The 19867-nt window shown below is 34.6% G+C and overlaps 1 protein-coding gene across 5 annotated transcripts in view; it reads right to left on the reverse strand.

The window, feature by feature from the left end:
* NBAS (NBAS subunit of NRZ tethering complex) overlaps nucleotides 1-19867 on the reverse strand; it is a 160455-nt gene that overhangs the window by 38001 nt on the left and 102587 nt on the right. For 4 of the 5 annotated variants that reach the window (XR_014881627.1, XM_085218042.1, XM_085218041.1 and 1 more), the window contains 4 exons: nucleotides 14864-15082; nucleotides 14419-14621; nucleotides 7415-7504; nucleotides 4878-5073 (listed from right to left, as the gene is read on the reverse strand). Coding sequence is in view for 4 of the 5 variants with exons in the window: in XM_085218042.1 (XP_085074168.1) it covers nucleotides 4878-5073; nucleotides 7415-7504; nucleotides 14419-14621; nucleotides 14864-15082 (708 nt within the window). In the remaining variant the exon portion in view is untranslated. The remainder of the gene's footprint in view (nucleotides 1-4877; nucleotides 5074-7414; nucleotides 7505-14418; nucleotides 14622-14863; nucleotides 15083-19867) is intronic. The other variant, XM_085218043.1, reaches the window with a different exon arrangement.

A 19867-nucleotide genomic window follows, 5' to 3' on the forward strand; every position in this document is an offset into this window, starting at 1 on the left:
ATAAATTCTTCCTCTAATTAAGCATGCTTTTACAAATAAACGATGGGTAAGGATTAAATAGATGCTGTTTTTCTACTTGTACTTTGCCAGATCAAGATAACTGAGGGTCATAGTTATCTGAAAGATGATAAATGCCTTCAGCAAAATGACTTGGGAATTCTCACATCTCAGGCTGCTTTCCATATACTCATGTTCAAATGTAACTGACACAAGTACATGCAATGGGTAAATGCTGAAAATCTACTATTTCTATTGAATTTTTTTCTCTATGAAGTCATGGAGTTCTATGTAAACTGAAACATATTTATCATACACCAGGAAAGAGAACCGGAAAAAAGAAAAAGGAAGTTTGACAGCCATAAGTAAGACAGCCACAAGTACTCAGGAAGTCATTATGTTAATGTAGTCATTAGAAAGGTTGCTGAGACACAGAAAAACCTGCATCTAACATACATAAATTGCCTACATCAGTAAATGGTAGAGGTAGGATTGGGAACGTACACATGAAATACAAATTAATCCAGTAATTTTCCAAAGTTACATTTTAAAAGTAAGAGATAAAGAGTCCTAAAATTACTACCTCAAATTTGTATTAGAAACTCTTTCCAATTTTCAAAAGCACCTAGCCCTCAGCAGCTCTCCAAGCCTGCAAGATCATGGAAAAAGTGCCAGTAATATAATAATATGAAGGGTAAGAGATTACCTTCTCTAAATGACAAAGCTATTTGCATTTAAGTAGCATGCAAACAGTAATTACATTTTCAATTTGCATAATAATTAAACAATCCTTTAAAGGCAAGGTGTGTCTTATAGAGGCTTTGCAATTGTTAATTTCTTGTCTTAAACTAACACTTGCTTTACTCTCAGAACCTTTGCTAATGCCTTCAACTTCCTGGGGAAAAGCTCTAACTCTTGTTAGTGTAACTGATTCTCCCTAACTGGACACTGCAGCGAATGACAAAGTACACTCACAGTGCTTGTTGATATTTTAACTTGCTGCAAGTCATTACAGACTAGATTTTTTTATTATTACATAAAAACAAATAATTTCCCATCTTAGATGGATAAAGCTAAACTTTGAAGTAAGCCTAATTTTTTCTCCTTCCCCCCAACATTTTTTTGTAATGTACAAAAAAGTCAGTATTTTGACCCATATTTTTTCATGCGTCAGTTAACTAGAAAATTATAGAACCTGAAGAGCTCAGATAAAATTCATCAAGGGGATTAAAACAACACATGCCTCCTCCCTCCAGGAGGGTAGGTTGCTACTGGAATGTGAATTAAAGACTCTCAAGCGCCTTTGAAAAATGAGGACCACTGAATTTTTAATTTTGTTAACTTATCATTAGAGAACTGGAAATTGCTGTGTTTCTGACTGTTTGATAGGTAGCTGCTTCCATGAAGTACATTTTTAATTTTGTAAGAGCTGGCCTGTTTCCCAGAAACACATTGATTTGTGGCACCACTACTTAGAGCACCTAGAAGCATAATTAAATATTAAGGCCCTCTTTGATGTATGCGAAGCCTGACTAAGAGGATTAGTTGACACTCTGAGGGTGGCTTTCACACATTTTCTGGTAATTGAACACTGCAATATCATTTTACTTATCTTTACTCAATAGGAATCCACATTCATCCTTTACAATACTTAGCATCCCTATTTGTACCAGGGAATGGTGGAGAAAAAGAGGATCGTCTAGAAACATGGAAGAAATGCCAAGCAAGTATGGGTAGAACAGTATGGAAGAAAGATCTTGAGTACTTTTTTTGAAATGTTTACAGCTTAAACTCCATTAACAAAACTTTTAGACACATTCCTCTATTAGCTAAAGTTAACATCTGCCCATTTTCCACACCCTTTTATTTTTTCTAATGAATGTGATTGAGCATTTTTCTACGTTGCTGGATGAGAAAAGGTGACCAAATGAACAAAGGTGGAGTAACACTAGAGAAACAGATACCTACACACAGACACACAGACACACACACACACACACACACACACAAAATGAACTGATATAGCAGCATGCTTCTGAAAGACGTAATTCCTCATGTCTATGTTTGACTGGTTTATCAACAGTAACCCAGAAATTTAACACAAGGGTGCTTCTTGAAGGTCATCTAATCTGAAGCATTAACCTGTTTTATAAAAAGCTGTCTGGATAACTATCACCCTTGATTTATCAGCATTCATTTAATTGCTGAATTCTGCACTTTTGCTAACACATCACGAAGGAATGTGAAACGTATCTGGCAAAAATACAGAGAAAACAATATCCTACCTTCAGTTTGTTAATTCACAGAATAAGGAAATCAAATTAAACCAAATAAGGTCATACTTTCTAAGACTAACTTGTGTACTAATGTTTGACATCAGCTGAACAGATGAGAAAAAAAATTATGTAGTGAATCATAACAGACATAAATGAAGAGTTCTGAACTTTGGTTACCAGTACTTAACAGACGAACAAATTTATCTATTTATCTTATTTATCTTATCTACAAATTTATCTAACGCAGACTAGCTACATATCACAAACTATTCATTCAAAGCAAAGAGACCACATCCATCACATTTACCTTGAACTGAAAATTAGAATTATTTTAAAATATGTTCCAATATGACTCTCTCGATTCTCCTCTGCAGCAGGAATTGTAGTGAAAACAACAATTATACTGATGTATGTACACGTAAGCACAGCTTTCACTACTGCAAAGCAGAAAATATTTTTGAACTTAGCTAAATACCATACACATAGAATTTTATATTACAGTACTGTATGTACATTTGTATATAATTAGCTCTAAAAGGTTTTAGTTTAACTAGCATAGTACTTATGCTTTTTACTACACAGCTTCTTGCAATATCTTCTTATTTATCAGCAAAAGAGTAGAGCACTGAAGTGATTAACCTCTCTGTGCCATGACTTAACAGAGTGCTGCTTATAATCAGCACAGAATTCTTCCCTCACCAAAACCATGTGTTTTGCTGCTGAAAACTATCATTCTGAAAATCCACCACTTCAGAAAATAGAAGTTACTAATATATTACATAGGGCTGGAAGACTGAAGTCTACAAGAATTACACATTCTTAAGGTTTCTGCCAAATATCCTTTTTTATCTTCTTCTACAGCCACGGTTGAAAGCTACTGTCTTTTTTTTATTATTTTATTTATTTATTTTTTTTTACATTTTAGTTTAACATTTCAGACTTGAAATGCTTTTGAATTGGAAAGTGGGTAACAGGCAAAAAAAAAAAAAAATGTTGACACCGGACACTGCATACTAACAGAAGCAAACTGAAGATAAAGAATCTAATCATAGACATACACACGCAATGTCGTTAAAGAGTTAAGTGCTGGCATTATTGTGAAAGCAAGAGAGAAAGTAATTTCTAAAGGAGTCAAGAGAAGCATTTTCTCAAAGATGATGATGATGATTATTCCTTTGGAAGGTCTTAGTAGAGCAAGTCAAAACTGAGATAGCACTTTTGTTTAAAATTAATACAAAATGCTTTTGAGCACGGATTTTATCTTTCTAAGTATTATAAATGCTCTATTTTAGCTCCATATGGTTTTGGTGCTGAAGGTGGAAAAAGAAAGGCATTCAGGAAATGGAGGAAGATTAACTCTGCTTCTGAATAATTCTAAAGGTATCAGCTGATACTCCTATGATTTCAAAATAGCACAAGCTTCAAGATAAGAATATTTCTTCCCATTAAGCATTTACTAGATTTTCATTGTACCTGGAAGTCTAAATGTAGAACCTCTAATGCTACATACTTTCATGATAAGCATTTTACCAAAATGAGTAGTGAAACGTAGCAGTTAAAAAAGAATCATACATAAAAAATGTCATTTTTGAATATTAATCAATATTTCAATGCTCTGCTTCACACACTGGAACAGGTTGCCCAGACAGGTTGTGGAATCTCCTTCTATAGCAATACTTAACACCCATCTGAATGTTACCTGTGTGACCTATCGTAGGGAACCTGCTTCAGCAAGGAGGTTGGACTCGATCTCTTGAGATCCTTTCCAATCCTACAATTCTGTGATTCTGTAATTTTCACTCCTGAAAACTTTCATGCTAAGATCTTTATTATCTTAGATTAAGTTTTACACATGCTTAAAAAAAAAAAAAAAAAGCTCAGAATTTTCTAATCTGTTAATTCAGAAGGAAAATTAGTCTGCCTTAAACTTGAAAGCTTGGGCTAGAAGTGCTATGTCTCCTTCTGAGGAACAAATAATAACCAGCTTATAGCAAGTTCTTTCAGCAATAATTTTACGTTGTTTTTCCTTACTTTGCTCTAAAAAAGAGCTCTTAAAAAATAGCACTTGGGACAGTTTAAGGTATGAGCTGCTCTAAGAAAAAAAAAAAAGCCTTAGGTGCTGACTCTTCAAAGAGACAGTAGCATACTCCAACTATGATCAAAGGCATTCCCTATCAATCAGCTCCTTCCATTTGAGAACGTCCTTGATTTTCCAACTACACATTCATGGTATAAAACTCAGAGAGTTCAGAAAAAACATCTGAACATAATGTCACACCATGTAAATAATAAAGAGGAGAGTAAAAGTGACAAGCAGTTGTCTAAAAAGAAAAAATGTAAAAAAAAGTTAAATGCATGCTGTACAAAACAATCATTAGTATTTAATCAAGTTTGGTATTACTTACTCCTGATTGTAAATAAAAGCTGAGGATTCCATTAACTATTTTGTTTTTCAAAGAAACACAATTTACTAGAATCTTAATTCAAAAAGAAAGTAGGATTAGTACCCATAGCAACAACCACAGACTACAAACTCAAATTTCACCATATAATCCCTGCATAAGAAAGTCTCACTCTATCATCTATAGCAGTAAATTTTAATACCTTTGTTTCAGGCCAGCAAGCTCTGAGAACAGCTTGTGTCCTGAAGTACACAAGCAGCTTGCTGTCTTCATCACTGAGATGGAAGGCTTGTTCCAAAATCTGCAGTACTTTGATGCGAGGCTTCACTGGTAAAGAGTCATCACCACAGAAAGGTCTCAGCCACTCCAGGAGATCATCTGAAGAAACTACTTTTTCCCTGTAATTAAACAATACTACGTTAAATACCCTGATCCTATTACCTGCACGTATTTTCAAAGTTGTTAATGAATCTGTTCAATACATTTCTAACTTTATCAGAGGTGTCATGAACTATCTTTGTGTTACACAGAAGCAGAATCCAGGTAAACTAGTGCAAATGTGGGATTCCTAAGAATTGCTACATGAAGTGCAGAGAATACCACGAGCAGAATGATTACTTCTTTTAGATGTCTATTTAGAAGGAGTATGCCTCTGAAGAGCTCACCTCTGTAAGACTGCTGACAAATCAGACCTCATATCAGGTGCCTGAAGCTAAATGCTAGAAGATTTTATTTATTTATTTTTTTTTAATTCAAATAACCTTGTAAACACCACAAAACTCCATCTACCCAGCTATGCATCACCCCCACACTACCTTGACTGCAAATTTCATCACAATGGCCCTGAATTTCAGTACCTAAAAATCACCTAATGCAACTGGTCCTGATTGATAACTGTGCTTTATGTAGCCTGACCAATTTTTTTAATATGACTTATTTTTTGTTTTCAACTTTCTCTAATATTGATCTATACTGTTTTCTTTCCTTAAAGGTTCTACTTTATTCTGTATACATGAATTACCATCATAAGTGTTTCTAGCAATTTGTTGGTTTTTTTCTTTTATATAATCTCTAGCTAGATGGATCACTGCATGTCCTAACATGATAATGAAAAATGTTCACAATCCTTTTAAGAAAAAGCTGTCGTAAATCAATACATTTTGTGTTTTATCACTTAAATAATTAAAAATTAAATTACATTATTAAGATTATATTTGTTAAAAGTTTGTTATACTGAATACATTCTAAATTTTACAGTACATTTTACAGTACACTGACTGCCACCAACTCAACCAACCTGCTAGCAACTGCAGACATGGTAATCTATTCCGTCCCTTACTGGCTCTAACGTACTATGTAACAAATCAGTAAAAGCCTATTCTGCTATTTTTCAGTAGAATTTCAAACTAAAGCTTATTTATTTAATTTAAATCAAGAAAATGGTTCCAGGTGGAACGCGATTTATAACTAATGTTCCCTTATTTGTCTTAACAAGGCAGACGGGAAAGTAATATCAGAGAGAAAAATACAAATTTATCCTGTCTCGCAGCTCCAAAATAAACATTGACAGCTTAGATATTCAGATTGCAAAGGTCTCAATTTTACTTAGTTTTTATATTGCACGAATGATGCTGCTGAATACAGAAGTTCAGTAAAATTAGATATGCCTCTGCCAAACGAGTGTCATTCAAACCATACACAAAAAGTGTGGAAATTAAGAGAAAGTATCTGAATATTTGCAGCATTTTGCATAGCTCACACCTATTTGTTTACATATTCTTTCCTGAGGGGTTTATATTTTGTAAATTGAATAGCTAAGCTTTACAAAGATAAATAAGAACAAGTACTTAAAAGAATGTAAATAATCTCCTGTAATTGGAATGATTTTCACTTTAGCTTATTGTTTCAACAGTTAAATTTTGAAGTATGTATCTAAAGACTCTGGAAAGTGCATTTCAGAATATAACTAGAATTGACTCTCATTCTACATTATAATATTGTAAATTAAATTTATTGCGGATTTTGACAACAGTCTTCTTCAGTATCCAATATTTACCCAATTTAATATTAGTGGAGGAGCCTCTGCATAATTTGTTTTGTTGGCCACCGAAGAGCATGAGGTTTTATTATTTTATTACTTTTTAATTATTATTATTAGACATAAATTCTTAAGTTTATAAAATGAAAAGACAACTGACTTTTTTTCTTTCTTGTCTTCAAGAAAAATACAATGGAATATGCATCAATGAGAGAGACAAATCATTATGTAAGTTGACATATGAACATTCACAAAAGAGGAGAAGATACGAAGAGAAGCATTACAGAGCATTTCTGTAATTTTTTTTTTGTGCTACACCCTACATACATTGATAAGATATCTCAATTGAGGTATCTAAATGTGACTCTATTACATGTAGCTTACCTAATAAACTGAAACAAAAGCAAGGTTCTACTTCCAGACAGAGTTAGGGCAGAAATACCTCAATTTCTTCAAATCACCATTATACATTATTACATAAATCTTATGTTCAGTGACTTCTTTCTTCCAAATGCTTAAGTAAAAGGTTCTGTTAGGCTTCAGATTTTGATCTTTGTAAGTAAGTAATAAAATCCTATAAAACTAAATGCAAACTCATTATATACATCTGTGAAGAAAAATCATCCATACTCAATATTGTACCTTCATTCCTACATAGTATGTCTCAAAGCCTTAACACAGGACTCCACATAAGTTCTTACCCTTTTTCAACACTGGCATGTACTGCAGAAACAATGCCTTCTAGGACTCCAAGTGGATCTTTGACTGATGTAGAACCATCATTTCCACTGCTAAAGGAAGACACAAGAGTCACTGTAAAAGCAGTCCTTAATGGTGTAACTGTAGAATATATATGAATTACTTAACAGTTTTGGCAGTTTTCCACTTTCCCTGCTTAACTAGTAACCCTTCTTTTCATATCTTCCTTGACTGAACAAGAAAACAATCTTAGAATTTGTGAACACTGCACTGAAGACAGGCAATCAAACAATCCCCAAGTTAGTTTACTGAGGATGACTCAAAAACCCACAGATAAGTGTATTTACCCTACTGTTCATTAGCTAGTCTGCTATTAAATATGTTAAAAAAAAAAAAAAAAAGATATATTCCAGAGCCTCCTGATTGTTGTTTAAAGCAGCTGAGAGGAAAGGGAGGGGGGGGAAAAAGGTTAATTTTAGTTGTAAATTACAGTTATTTATAATGAGAAAATATTTGGAGGGAAAAAAAAAAAAAGAATGAAGCTGGTACTTATTAGAAGCTTAATATTGCTTTTACTGCGTCAAAATGGTTAGATAAAATAAAAAGATCCTACAGCTCATTAAAGCATTAAAGAAATAATTGTGTCAAGATTCCACAAAGACTGCTGCCTTGTTTTTTTTCCTAATAACTTAAAATGACCAGCTACTAACAGAAACAAATATAATTAATGAAGCATTCTTTTTACTCACAGATTGTTACTTCATGCATGTATTAAACAGCATAGGATTCAGTGTTCACCTCAAAACTCCTACATATGAGCCTTGAGTAATTACACTGACAAAGGCTTATTTTGATCTTAGTTCAGCTTCAGAAAAAGTGATGCATATTTAATCAAGTCACTCAAATACAATAAAGTACAAAGTATGCTTGAAAAGGGAATAAATTAAACCCATCTACGTATTTTAACCTAATTAAAGTGTTCATTGAAAATACATTATATTCTTTTATTATTCCAGCCCTATTTAGCTCTGTTTTGCACTTCATCTAAATATCAGGAAAATAATCAAATCATATACTGTTGGTGTTGTCAGTTCAAGCTGGAGAAAGTCATAGTGTCAAACAGTTATTTCCATCAGAAGTATCATGGAATCATATAATATCTGAGTAGCAAAATTACCCTGAACAACTCCTGCTCAAATGACATGAGATGGTGAAAAATCTGTTTTTTTCCCTGTTAAGTGCTCAGTCTAATAAAACTTTTTATCTCATTCAAAAAAAAAAAAGTCTCGCCATTAAATACAAATTCAAAATTTCAACCAACCTGTCCTGCTCATTATCTGGCAAAAACTTCCAAAATTTTAAGAAACACAATACCCATCTGAACACCTAAGCTGAAAGATTTAGGAGCTGCAAATAGAAGAAGTCATAATGTCTTTCTTGGATAAACTCTCTTCCCTGATTATCTAGACTCCTCTTCAGCAGAGGATACAAAGTTTTTCTTCATCATCCATGAGCTTTCCTAAAGTGACAGATCATGGAATGTTTCCAATGTATTGCATGAGTGATCTTGGTAACATAATAAACTGAATCTTAGCTAAATCTAATCAGATTACCATTGATTACCAAAATCTTTTTCATACTATCAGTTCTTTTTAATAAGAAACAACTGATTTATATTGATAGTAGCTGTTTCCATAGGCAAACAAGAAAGCATCAAATACAGTACCTGTATAATGTTTTCAATATGTTCTCTTGGAGAGGTTTTATACCTACTAATGCAAGATTTTCTACTTTAAATTTTGTGTACCAGAATTGTGCATCAGAAGAAAGTCAAGGAAGATAAAAACAATTGACAAAACTGGACAATACTGTTCTTGAAATTATAGTATTTGACAAATACAAATAACTATTTTTTAGATGAGAACTGCTTTGAGAAGGTGTAAGAAGTGTTAAGCCTATGATATTGCAAGTTACTTAAAAATGAATAGAATCCAATAGTTCCACTGGAAGGAATTTAGTGATATTTGAAGGTCCAAGCCTGACCACTTCAGGAGTAAACAAAAGTTAAAGCATATTACTGAGTGCATTATTCAAATGAACAATTACAGGCGTAGGGCATCAGCCACTTCTTTGGGAAACTTCCCCTCGTGTTTGACCAGCTACCAGGCAAAGAAATTCTTCCCTTTGTCTAGTTTTAACCTCCTCTGTTGCAGCCCTGTGTGGTTCTCATCCTTCCATCAGTTCCCAGACACAGAGCCCAGTACCTCCTTTTGCTTCCCCTTCCTCAGAAGCTGCAGGGAGCAGTAAGGTTGCTTCTCAGCCTCATCCAGACCAGACAATCCAAGTGCCCTCAGCCTCTGCCTCACAGGACATGCCTTACAGCCCTGTTACCCACTTTTTGTTCTCTGGACACTTTCAAAGACCCTAACATCCTTTTTATATTGTGGAGCTCAGAACAGCAAACAGTAGTGAAGTTTAAATATAGTGTGAGAAACATTTATTTTCTATGGCTGGCTACGCTGTGTTTAATGCACTCCAAAACACAGTTTGCCTCTTGGCTGCCAGGGCACACCACTGGGGCACGTTGAGCCTGATGTCACATCAACATGGCCCAGGTCCCCTCTCCACCCACTTATCTCCCAGTCCAGTACTGCTGTGTTCCAGATACAGAAGCCAGCAGGACACCAAGAAGTAATTTATTTTTACAGAAACGCATTACTTTGTAGAAGATTCTTCTATCATGGACAGGAAACATTTCGACACACTTAATGTGTTTCAAGGGAGGTTGCAGTTACAAAACTGAAAGAAAGGATGCATATTTTCCATCACGGAAGCAGTGCATTTCTGTTTCACTTTCATGTATATCACAGATACAACCACAATTTCTCACATCCATATTGGCCTGTTTCATTTCTAGTTACAGTAGCTTCATTACATTCCTTGTCACCATCGTTACAGAAAATCCAGGGAAACTCCAGTTCAGAGTTATAACCCTACATGTATTACTTTGATTGTTAACTGCCAAAGAAGAAGCTTGTATCCTGCAAAACTATTACATAAAACAGTCCTGTATCAAAGCTCAAAATAAAATAAAATAAAATAATAAAAAATCTGAAGAGTTTTCCCTTGAAATGTTACAATTAAAGAAAATTTAGCTTCCTGGGTTCACAGGAAAAAGTTCTTTTAATCAGTTTTTTGCCCATGAACTCTGAAATGAAAATGCTGCATAAAATGCTGCAGTTAATGTGCTTTGATTTGCGTTATGCTCTCACTTTAAAGCTGGTATTTGAGCATAAAATAGAGATGTAACCACTTTCATTCACAGAAATTGCATCAATGCCAGTAGGCTTAAGAGATGCCAAGACACAACCTTTCTTTTAAATGCTTGCATTTTTTTTAGAGTGATGCCACCTTATAATATTGTCTTACTAAATTTCGTAAGAGGGAGGATATTACTTCAAGGATTTTCTATTCTCTGATGGATTTTTACTTCATGCTTCTTACCACTGTAGTAGTCAAATTTTCCATTTCTTGTTATGTGACTACTACCACCCTGTGACTTTCATCCTCTTGGCAAACAGATCTAAATTAACCAGGGCATCTTGTTTTATAACGTTTTGATTTTATTTTATTTTTTTTTTTGGCATTAGTTTAGATTTATAAAGAAGAATAGTGGTCAAAAAATTGCACATTACACACCAGTTGAAAAGGTGTGAGCTTCTGAGTTTATCTGAGGTGTCAAACTAAGGCCCCTACCTCCCTCTCTCCCCCTACTTTGTTCACAGGAGGGGTGTGGACAAATCTTTAATGAAAAGTGTTGCTTAGGAGTTACTGGTCATGGTCTGCAGAACAGAATTTTTAACCACCTTTCAGACATTTCTGCTTTGCAATGTCTATATAAGGAAGGTATAATTCAATTCACGGAAAAGAAGCAGAAAGGAGAATTTTGAGAAGTTTGTCATAGACTGCATATTAATGAGACTCGCTGAAGTTGAATTAAGCCATAAAGTTTATATCCAGATACATCACACTTCTGTATTCCAGCTAGGCACATTAGGACAGTGGTCATGTAAAGCCAAATTATTATTTACCAACTGGACAAACCCCAGCAAGACAGACAATATTACTGATGTTCCTATTTACATAGCTGATGAAAAAACCATCACCGAGGATGCTATGAATACCAAAACTGAGTGACTTCTGGAACACATTTTCTGACAAAGAAGACTGCAAATGCTTTGACAGGCTGCCCTCTTTTTATCTGTGGCTCTTCAATTTGCTGTAGTATACACATAATCACTGAGATGTAAATTATTTTCCACGCTACACTTAAGTTATGAGTGGACATAACAGAATATCATCCTACCCATATATAATTTTCTCTCATGACAAATAAACCAAATAAACTCCCTAAGTTTTATCCATCTAAACTGGTATAAAATGTGAAAGAGCCTAGCAGCAATTTAACAGTAGCATACTTTCATGTGTGTTGCACGTATCTGTTTGGAACAGAAATACCTTGGAAGAGTGATCTGGAAAAATATTAAAAAGAGAAATATCTGTCCATTTATCATAAATGATATGAAACAACTTTCTCCCCTACACTCCCATTCGTACTCCTTCCCCCAAAATAAAGTTTTTTTTGCTGGTTACATGAGGTCATTGATATAGTGGTCTTTCATATGGAATACTCAGCAAATCAAAGACCGAGGCAGGCAAAGACCCATCCCCAACATCAAATCCAAGAGAGTGTCCCTGATGAATTAATTTAGTCGGACTATAGAAAAAGAAAAAAGAGCCAAAATGAGTATTTTTATAATGCTCTGGAGGAGGAAGAGCATCACTAACAAAAGGAATTTTAAGATCTCATTGATGTTCTGTTAACAATAATCACAAAACATCCTGAACTCTATTTTTGCTGGGAACACAAATTATGATAGGGGTACAGAGGTCAAATCCCAGAACTTCATCCCCTGCTTATTTCCTTTAGAATTTCACATTTTAGCTCTAGATCAACAACCATGGGAACTGAACGTATTTTTTTTTTTAATTAAATTATGTCAGAGAGGCAACACTGCTATCTCCTTGATATGAAGAGGACAGGTTGCTTTTAATGGGCTACAAACATCCACGGACTTCAAAATCCACATCTTAAAACCTTGCTAAAGACTAAGAGAATCTTCACAGGATTATTTAATCCTAACAGAATGTTTTCCATGTACACTCTCCTCATGGATTGTCATTCAAGCCCCTAAAGCACATTCTCTATTATTTCACTGCTCTAATAAACATCTTCAGTTTCACTGCGGCAGGAAAAAGGTTGAACCTCAAAGGACATACTATAGTTCTACATTGCTTGCCAGAAGAATTTTACAGTCACCATCACTATGAAAGCTGTCAATTTTTATTTTTTTTTTTACCGCTTCCTAGGAGGAGGTATTACGAATGGCAAGCTCAGCTAGGAATAAGCACTAAAAACAATGCATAAAATGTACGTTATTTCACTGAAGGGCTTTTCAATAAACTTGCTTTTCTTTCTCTCACCTGTGTTCATGTCTTCATTATGTCCACTCACACGTATTTTTAATAGCTTTAGATTCTCAGAGACATAATATTCTCCAAAATGCCAATTAAATTAAAATTATTTTAACCTCAAACTTGTGAATGAAAGATATGTCCCTTCTGGGCTAGAAGACTGTAAGTACAGACACCACACTCAACAGTATACTCTTCAATGCAAAAATCTTTCTTCCTTCCTCATTCAAGACAACAGGTGCTTAAGGAAGCACACAATAACTACAGTAGTTTTGTACAACTCCTTTCAAGAGTTATATTTGTTATTTAGAAACAAGACTATAAATAATATACGCATGTAAAAGACCTATGTATTGAAGTTAATGCAAATGCTAAACTCACTGTTAACTGAGGCTAAAAAAAAAACAGCTGATTTAATCTCCTCTTGCACCATGCAGGTCTCACCCCATCTCACAGAATTATTCAAGGACATGTGTAAGTATAAAGTGTGGAAGCCAGTTATTTCACATTTTTCTCCATACTTTTCACATAAGAGATGACTCATTTTGCTATGGTAGTATAAACAGAATGGTTTGGTTTGTGTAATGCAACTACAGAGGTTCTGGAGCTGTGAATTCTAGAAAAAGATAAGGATGAAGAATTGCTTCCAGCAGGGAACGTTCATATGATGGCACTATCAGCAGCAAAAAATAGTAAGTATCAGAATGAGTTGGTCAAATAAACACTCTTCCTCAAATCAAAATTTCTCTCCAAGATGACAGCTCGTTGTGTCATTTATTTTTAATCATTGTTACTTTTAATTGCTATAGGAAGCGTAGCATAATCACAGTTGCAGTTTAACTTGGTGCTTGGATATGACACAAAGGGAGACAGAAGAAGAGCAAAAACCTCTAGCTTTCTTTACAAGAACAAAAACCAAAGATGAGAAACTTAGACTGTGAATTCATAAATTTAAATAAACACAAATCTGAAAAGCTGCAAGTGAGAAAAAGAACCAAAATGCTTCCCCCCTAAAAAACCAGCAAGTTACTCAAAAAAATGGAAATCATACTTCATTTTGTAGAATTAACTGTTGTGGAAACAGCTGTTGTTAGGCTTCTACTGCCCAAATACCTGCACGAAAATGTACACACTATTTCCCTCCCTTGAAGAGGGAAGAAGTATATGCAATCATAAAATTGCCAAAAATTTCTGAAATGCATGCACACATAATGAAATTATAAACCTAAAGGTTTAAAACTTAAAAGCACTTGTCAGTGAATAGAATGAGTTCTGTTGCTTGTTTGTTCAAATAACTCAGGCTTCCTAAACTCAGAATAACTGTCTCATCTGAATATGATGTTATCGGTGAGTGGAAAAATAAGAAGTCAATTCCTCTCATTACCTCATCTTCTATAAAATCCACACATTCAAAGCAAACAAGCACTCAAAACAAACAAACAAAAAAAAACAATGCTGACAGTAGACTTACCTTAGCATAAATATAATTTTTTTAATAGCACATTGAACAATATCTTTGGTAGAAAGACAAAGATCTCCAACAGCCACTTCTATCAACTGTTGTATCATATCCAGAGGCTGACCATCCATACACATGGTTACTGCTTGCTCATGGATTTGGTCTCTCTCTGACCTTGACAGATCATATAAGTAACCATACTTCTGTAGTACATCCTGTGAGCAGATAAGTTTTGAACACAAATCAGTGCACTCCTTATTTATAGGTATGTGTCAACTTTACTTCTGCCAAGATGAAACATCTACTACAAAACAGAAAAGACTGGTAGAAATGAATTTTCAAACACTAAGCAAACAAAAACAAAGCTGTAAAACACAAAAAAGATGACAGTAGCTTGATGTGTATCACTGCTGGTTATGGCAACAGTCAAAACAAGTATCAGATTGGTAACCATTACCTGTTCGCTGTTTTTCAAATAAGCGATAAAACTATGAGTGAGTGTTTCCAGATGAGCAAGGGATTGCTGCAAGTGATTCAGAGTTTTTTCATATGCAACAGCTGGATTTTTAGCATCCTCCATCTCATTCTCAGAATGCTTTTTTCTTGACTTCTCAGAAAGATGTTTGACTGCCTTAACAGCTTTCTTAGTCACTTCTATCCTGGCTTCAACAGGCAGCTGAAAGAGATTGCTCAATATTTAATCATTATTATTCTTATGTACACACTACTATTTGTATTGAAACAATGCCTAGAGGTACACTGTTCTACAGTTGTGCACTAAAAAACCTGAAATTTTTAGGAGAAACAAACTTATTTACTCATTTATTTTTAAAAAAGATCAGTATTCCATTTACTTTCTTCTGTCGTTCTTTCTTTTATTCATCTTGAATATGACTCACAATAGAACATACCAAAATTATTGAAGAAGTTTTCATAATTTTTGCAGATTGTTTTTGTTGTTGTTTTCTTAAAACTTTTTAACTTTGCATTAAGAGATGTTTGGGGATTATTCTACAATACAAATCCAAAAAATTAACTCAACCTTAGTTTTGCTAGATCTAAATCATGGTTTAAAATACATCTCTAAGACTATAATAATAAGGGAAGACCACTTGGAGGTCTACTTCAGTAATTTATCTTGAGCCATGTATGACTTGATTTGCTTGAGCATTTTCTGAAACTACTTCACAGGTGGATTACCACCATATTATGCTACTACTGCAATGAAGATTTTGCAGCTATCAAGCTTTTGTCAGTCTCTTATAGAAGTACATCACAGTTCTACATAATTTTAATAAAATGTAGGCTGCAACAGATTGGCTTTAAGAGAGATACAAACTCTTTTCAAATCTGCATATTTAAAGTGCGAGTTACACAGAATAACAACTTGCTGTTTTGAAAGACCTTTACAACCAGATGCATCTAGACATTAAAGCAAAAAAAAAAAAAAAAAAAAGTCTGCTTTTTCCATTAAATTTCTAGTGGAGATCATTTTCCTGATACATTCATGCATACACTGAATGAAGTCTCCTTCTATGCTTCCATCTGGCATGATGGGGTTATTCCAGTGCATCAGAATGGAACTGAGTACTTCAGAATAGAAGCCAGGCAACAATTACTGATTTCCAAGCTTCCAGAATCCAGGAGTACTTTGGGAGCAGATAAAGATGGAAACACTCTTTAAACAGACAGCATTTGCAGCAAACTGCTGTGCACTTAACAGCAGCATCAGCTAGAAATCTAAAACAAAGTCTGAAATGTTATTTTTAAAATTATACATCATGTATAAATTGTTAAATTATAATTTCAAGTCCTGTTTTAAGATGCTTGTAATAAACTTTCTGACGGATGGAGATCTCCTCTGCCTAAACCCACAGTATTAGCTGCTTTAACATCAGTTATTTTAACTAGTGGTTTACTAGACAAAGACATGCTAACAGTGTTAATTTCAAAATAGAGTTATACAAGAAACAGAAAACAAAGCTTGGATCTGTATGACATATTGAATAGGAGAAAGGTGGATTTACCACAGAAAGAGGAAAACTAAGCTGATATAATAAAAGGGGAAAAGGTGATACTCTTCATATCATGTTACAATTTAATGACTGTGGATGGATTTATGTATCCATTTTGTAAACCTCATAAAAAATGAAAACAGCTATATTTTTCATTTTCTCCCTTCAACTGTATATTTTCTAATGTTCAAAATGCAATTAAGAGAGATGCAAAAAGGCAAACAATTTAAGTATTCCATCTAACTGTTATATCCTAGAAAACTATGTGAATATTCTGCATGCATAAAGTATCACGATGCTATCAGCATACATAGAATAGAGCATTAAAAACAAGAATGGTATTCCAAGACTATTTTAATTTTGCATTCTTATTTGCATACTACTAAAATGCAGCACTACTAACATATCTTCTCTATGATTATTTTATTCCCAAACATAAATGACTAGCCTCCATATTTCTAGTCAGTTCAGTAATGAGATTTAGTGTCATATTCTGTGAAAAAAAATAGCTTAGGGGCTACTTCAATCTTTGTTTGAATGTGAAGTATTCTTTTTTCTAAGAGGGTTTAAAGTTCAAAAGGATCTTTAATTCCATAGGCTTCAATATGTGGTAAACAACAACAACAACAACAACAACAACAAAAACAAAAACTAAAAATCAGTTTTCTTTCATATTCAAATAAAGGAACATTACACAATTTCAGTACAACAGATTTCACTCCTTAGGACAAAAATCCATCCTAGAAACCTTCAGAATATTTAAGTACTTCTTAAAGTACTGCACAAGTAACATTTATTTGCTTATGAACTTTCTGGTCCTGTCACTCTTACTGACAGTGATTAACATTCAGCTTTGAGATGACAGAAACAGTTTCACTTTTAATGAAAACCTGGGACCCCCAGCATCAGTATCACAGACTGGATGAGGTTGACAGGGCCCTCTGGGTTTATGGGGCCCAACACCAGCAGCGACACAAGCAGAAATATCCACAGAAGGTTTCTCAGGATCTTCAAAAGGAGGAGACTCTACAGACTCTCTGGGCAAGCAACAAATACACACTGCCTGATGTTCAAAGTAAACAGTTTGGTTTGTTTTCTGTCTCTGCCATCCAATTCCATCTTCATGTACTTCAATGACCAAATGCCATCTAGGCATATCTCAACAAGACATAGTAGAAGGAAGACCAAGTTACATTAATTATAGAATAATGAAAGATGTTCCCAATTGTTACAAGTGGAATCACAGAATCACAGAATTGTAGGGGTTGGAAGGGACCTCTAGAGCTCAGCGAGACCAACCCCCCTGTCAAAGCAGGTATCCCACACCAGGTCGCACAGGAAGGAGACAACTGGAATAGCAAAGGCAAAAAAAACTTGTGAACGAAGACAAAGATAGTTCAAAACATGAAGGAGTGAGAAACGGTGGCAATCACACACCACCTCCCACAATCAGAACAATGCCAAGAAAATCTCTGAGTGCCTTTGGAAGACACCCCAACACTCCCATTTGTTACTGCTGAGCATGACATTATGTGGTAAAGAACTCCTTTGGCTAGATTTAGTCAGCTGTCCTTTCTACCTTTTTGCCTACATCCAACTTAGTAACCTGGAGAAGAAGAGAAAGTCTTGATGCTGTGCAAGTCAAAACATTGGTGTGTTATCAACTTTGGTTTAGCTGCAAATCAGCAGGTGCAATAGTTTGTAGAAAATAATAAAACAAAAAATCCATAGCACATAAGCTATGATGAAGAAAATTAACTCCACCTATAGTACAATTAATCTGAAGAACAGTGTAGAACTTCTAACAAATGTAAGGAATCAGTTGAAGGAAAGACACTACTACCTAAGTTTTCTCTTGAAGCAGACTTACTAAAATATACTAATGGTAAGGTACAATGAAGTATCTATGTATTGATGTCAGAAAAAGAGACACTATTAATACATATGAAGAAAGATGTCACAAGACAAACTGATGGAACTGGAGCATAGCGATAAAAAGTGATAAAAAAATGACAAGTAATTCAAAATCTGACATGTGAATGCAGCTGTGCTTTGTAAGAACGTTATTAACACGTCTTGTAAATCTTCAAGTAAAGTTATACTCTTTTTCCTTAAAACAATGTAAAATGCTAAGAAGTCAATCAGCCAGCCAAAAGGTACTGAATATTACAAAGAACTTCTTTAAAGCTGAGCTTTTTCTACAACTAATTAAAATGGCATTTGAAGTCATTCAAACTGAAAGAGAAAACGATGCAGTAATGAGTTGTCCACTGTTCATCCATTTGGCATTTAGTCAAAACGCGCATATCATATTCCTGCTTAAACAAGATGAAAATTGTCAAAAAGGCATTACAAATTCAAAAGAAATAAGGGTCAACCTTTCAAATAAAACCGTTACACTACTTGTGAAACCCTTCCTTTGTATCAGAAGTTACACAAGGAAAAAAAAAAGGAATGGAGTAGTAAGCAAACAAACAAAAACCCATAAGCCATAGATGAAACAAATGTGGGAATCTGTGGAGGCTGTGAGGTAAAACTTCAATTCTCTCTCTATGATGACCTAATTGACTTACCACTGCTTTCTGATCTCTTTTCCAATCTTAAACTCTAATCTTCTCTTCCTAACACCCATCCCCATTTGCAATACTATCTGCAATAACGAAAATATGTTGACATAAAGGCTAATTGATTTCAGTTGTGGTTTTGTGGTTGCTTTTCAGGCATGTTTCAATGAACTTCTGGGTAATGACATACAAGCTGAAACAGATGGTTCTCTGAAGATGTAACAGATCATCTAACACAACCAAAAAAAAAAAAGTCTGCAACAATAGAATTTAAAAATATATTTTAAAATATATTAAATACTTCAGGTCACAAAGGAAGCCGTGAAGACAAAGTTGCTATGATCACAGCTGTAATTAAAATTTGCAAAGTCAGCATTATTTAAAATAAAGGAGAGTTACTGGAAGAAAAAAATCAAAATGCATTAAAAAATGTAAGTGTTAATGTCACTGAACATTTCGAGTATCTAAAAAATGGTAAATCTCATACATAGAATATCTAAAAGGTGGTAAATATCATAGAACCATAGAATCACCAACATTGGAAAGGATGTTCAAGTTCATCAAGTCCAACTGTCCACCTACCATCTATATTTTCCATGAAACCATGTCCCTGAGTACAACATCTGAACGTTTCTTGAACACCTCCAGGGATGATGAATCCACCACCTCCCTGGGCAGCCCATTCCAGCACCTGACTGCTCTCAAAGAACAAGTTTTTCCTAATATCCAACCTGAACCTTCCCCGGTGTAAAATGGCTATCCCCTCTAGTTCTATCACTAGTTACATGGGAGAAAAGGCCAAACTCCACCTCACCACAACCTCCTGTCACGTAGCTGTAAGAAAGTGGTAAGGTCTCCCAGTAGCCTCCTTTTCCCCAGACT

Source organism: Meleagris gallopavo, chromosome 2 (assembly GCF_905368555.1).
Source record: "Meleagris gallopavo chromosome 2, MGAL_WU_HG_1.1, whole genome shotgun sequence".
Lineage (NCBI taxonomy): Eukaryota > Metazoa > Chordata > Aves > Galliformes > Phasianidae > Meleagris > Meleagris gallopavo.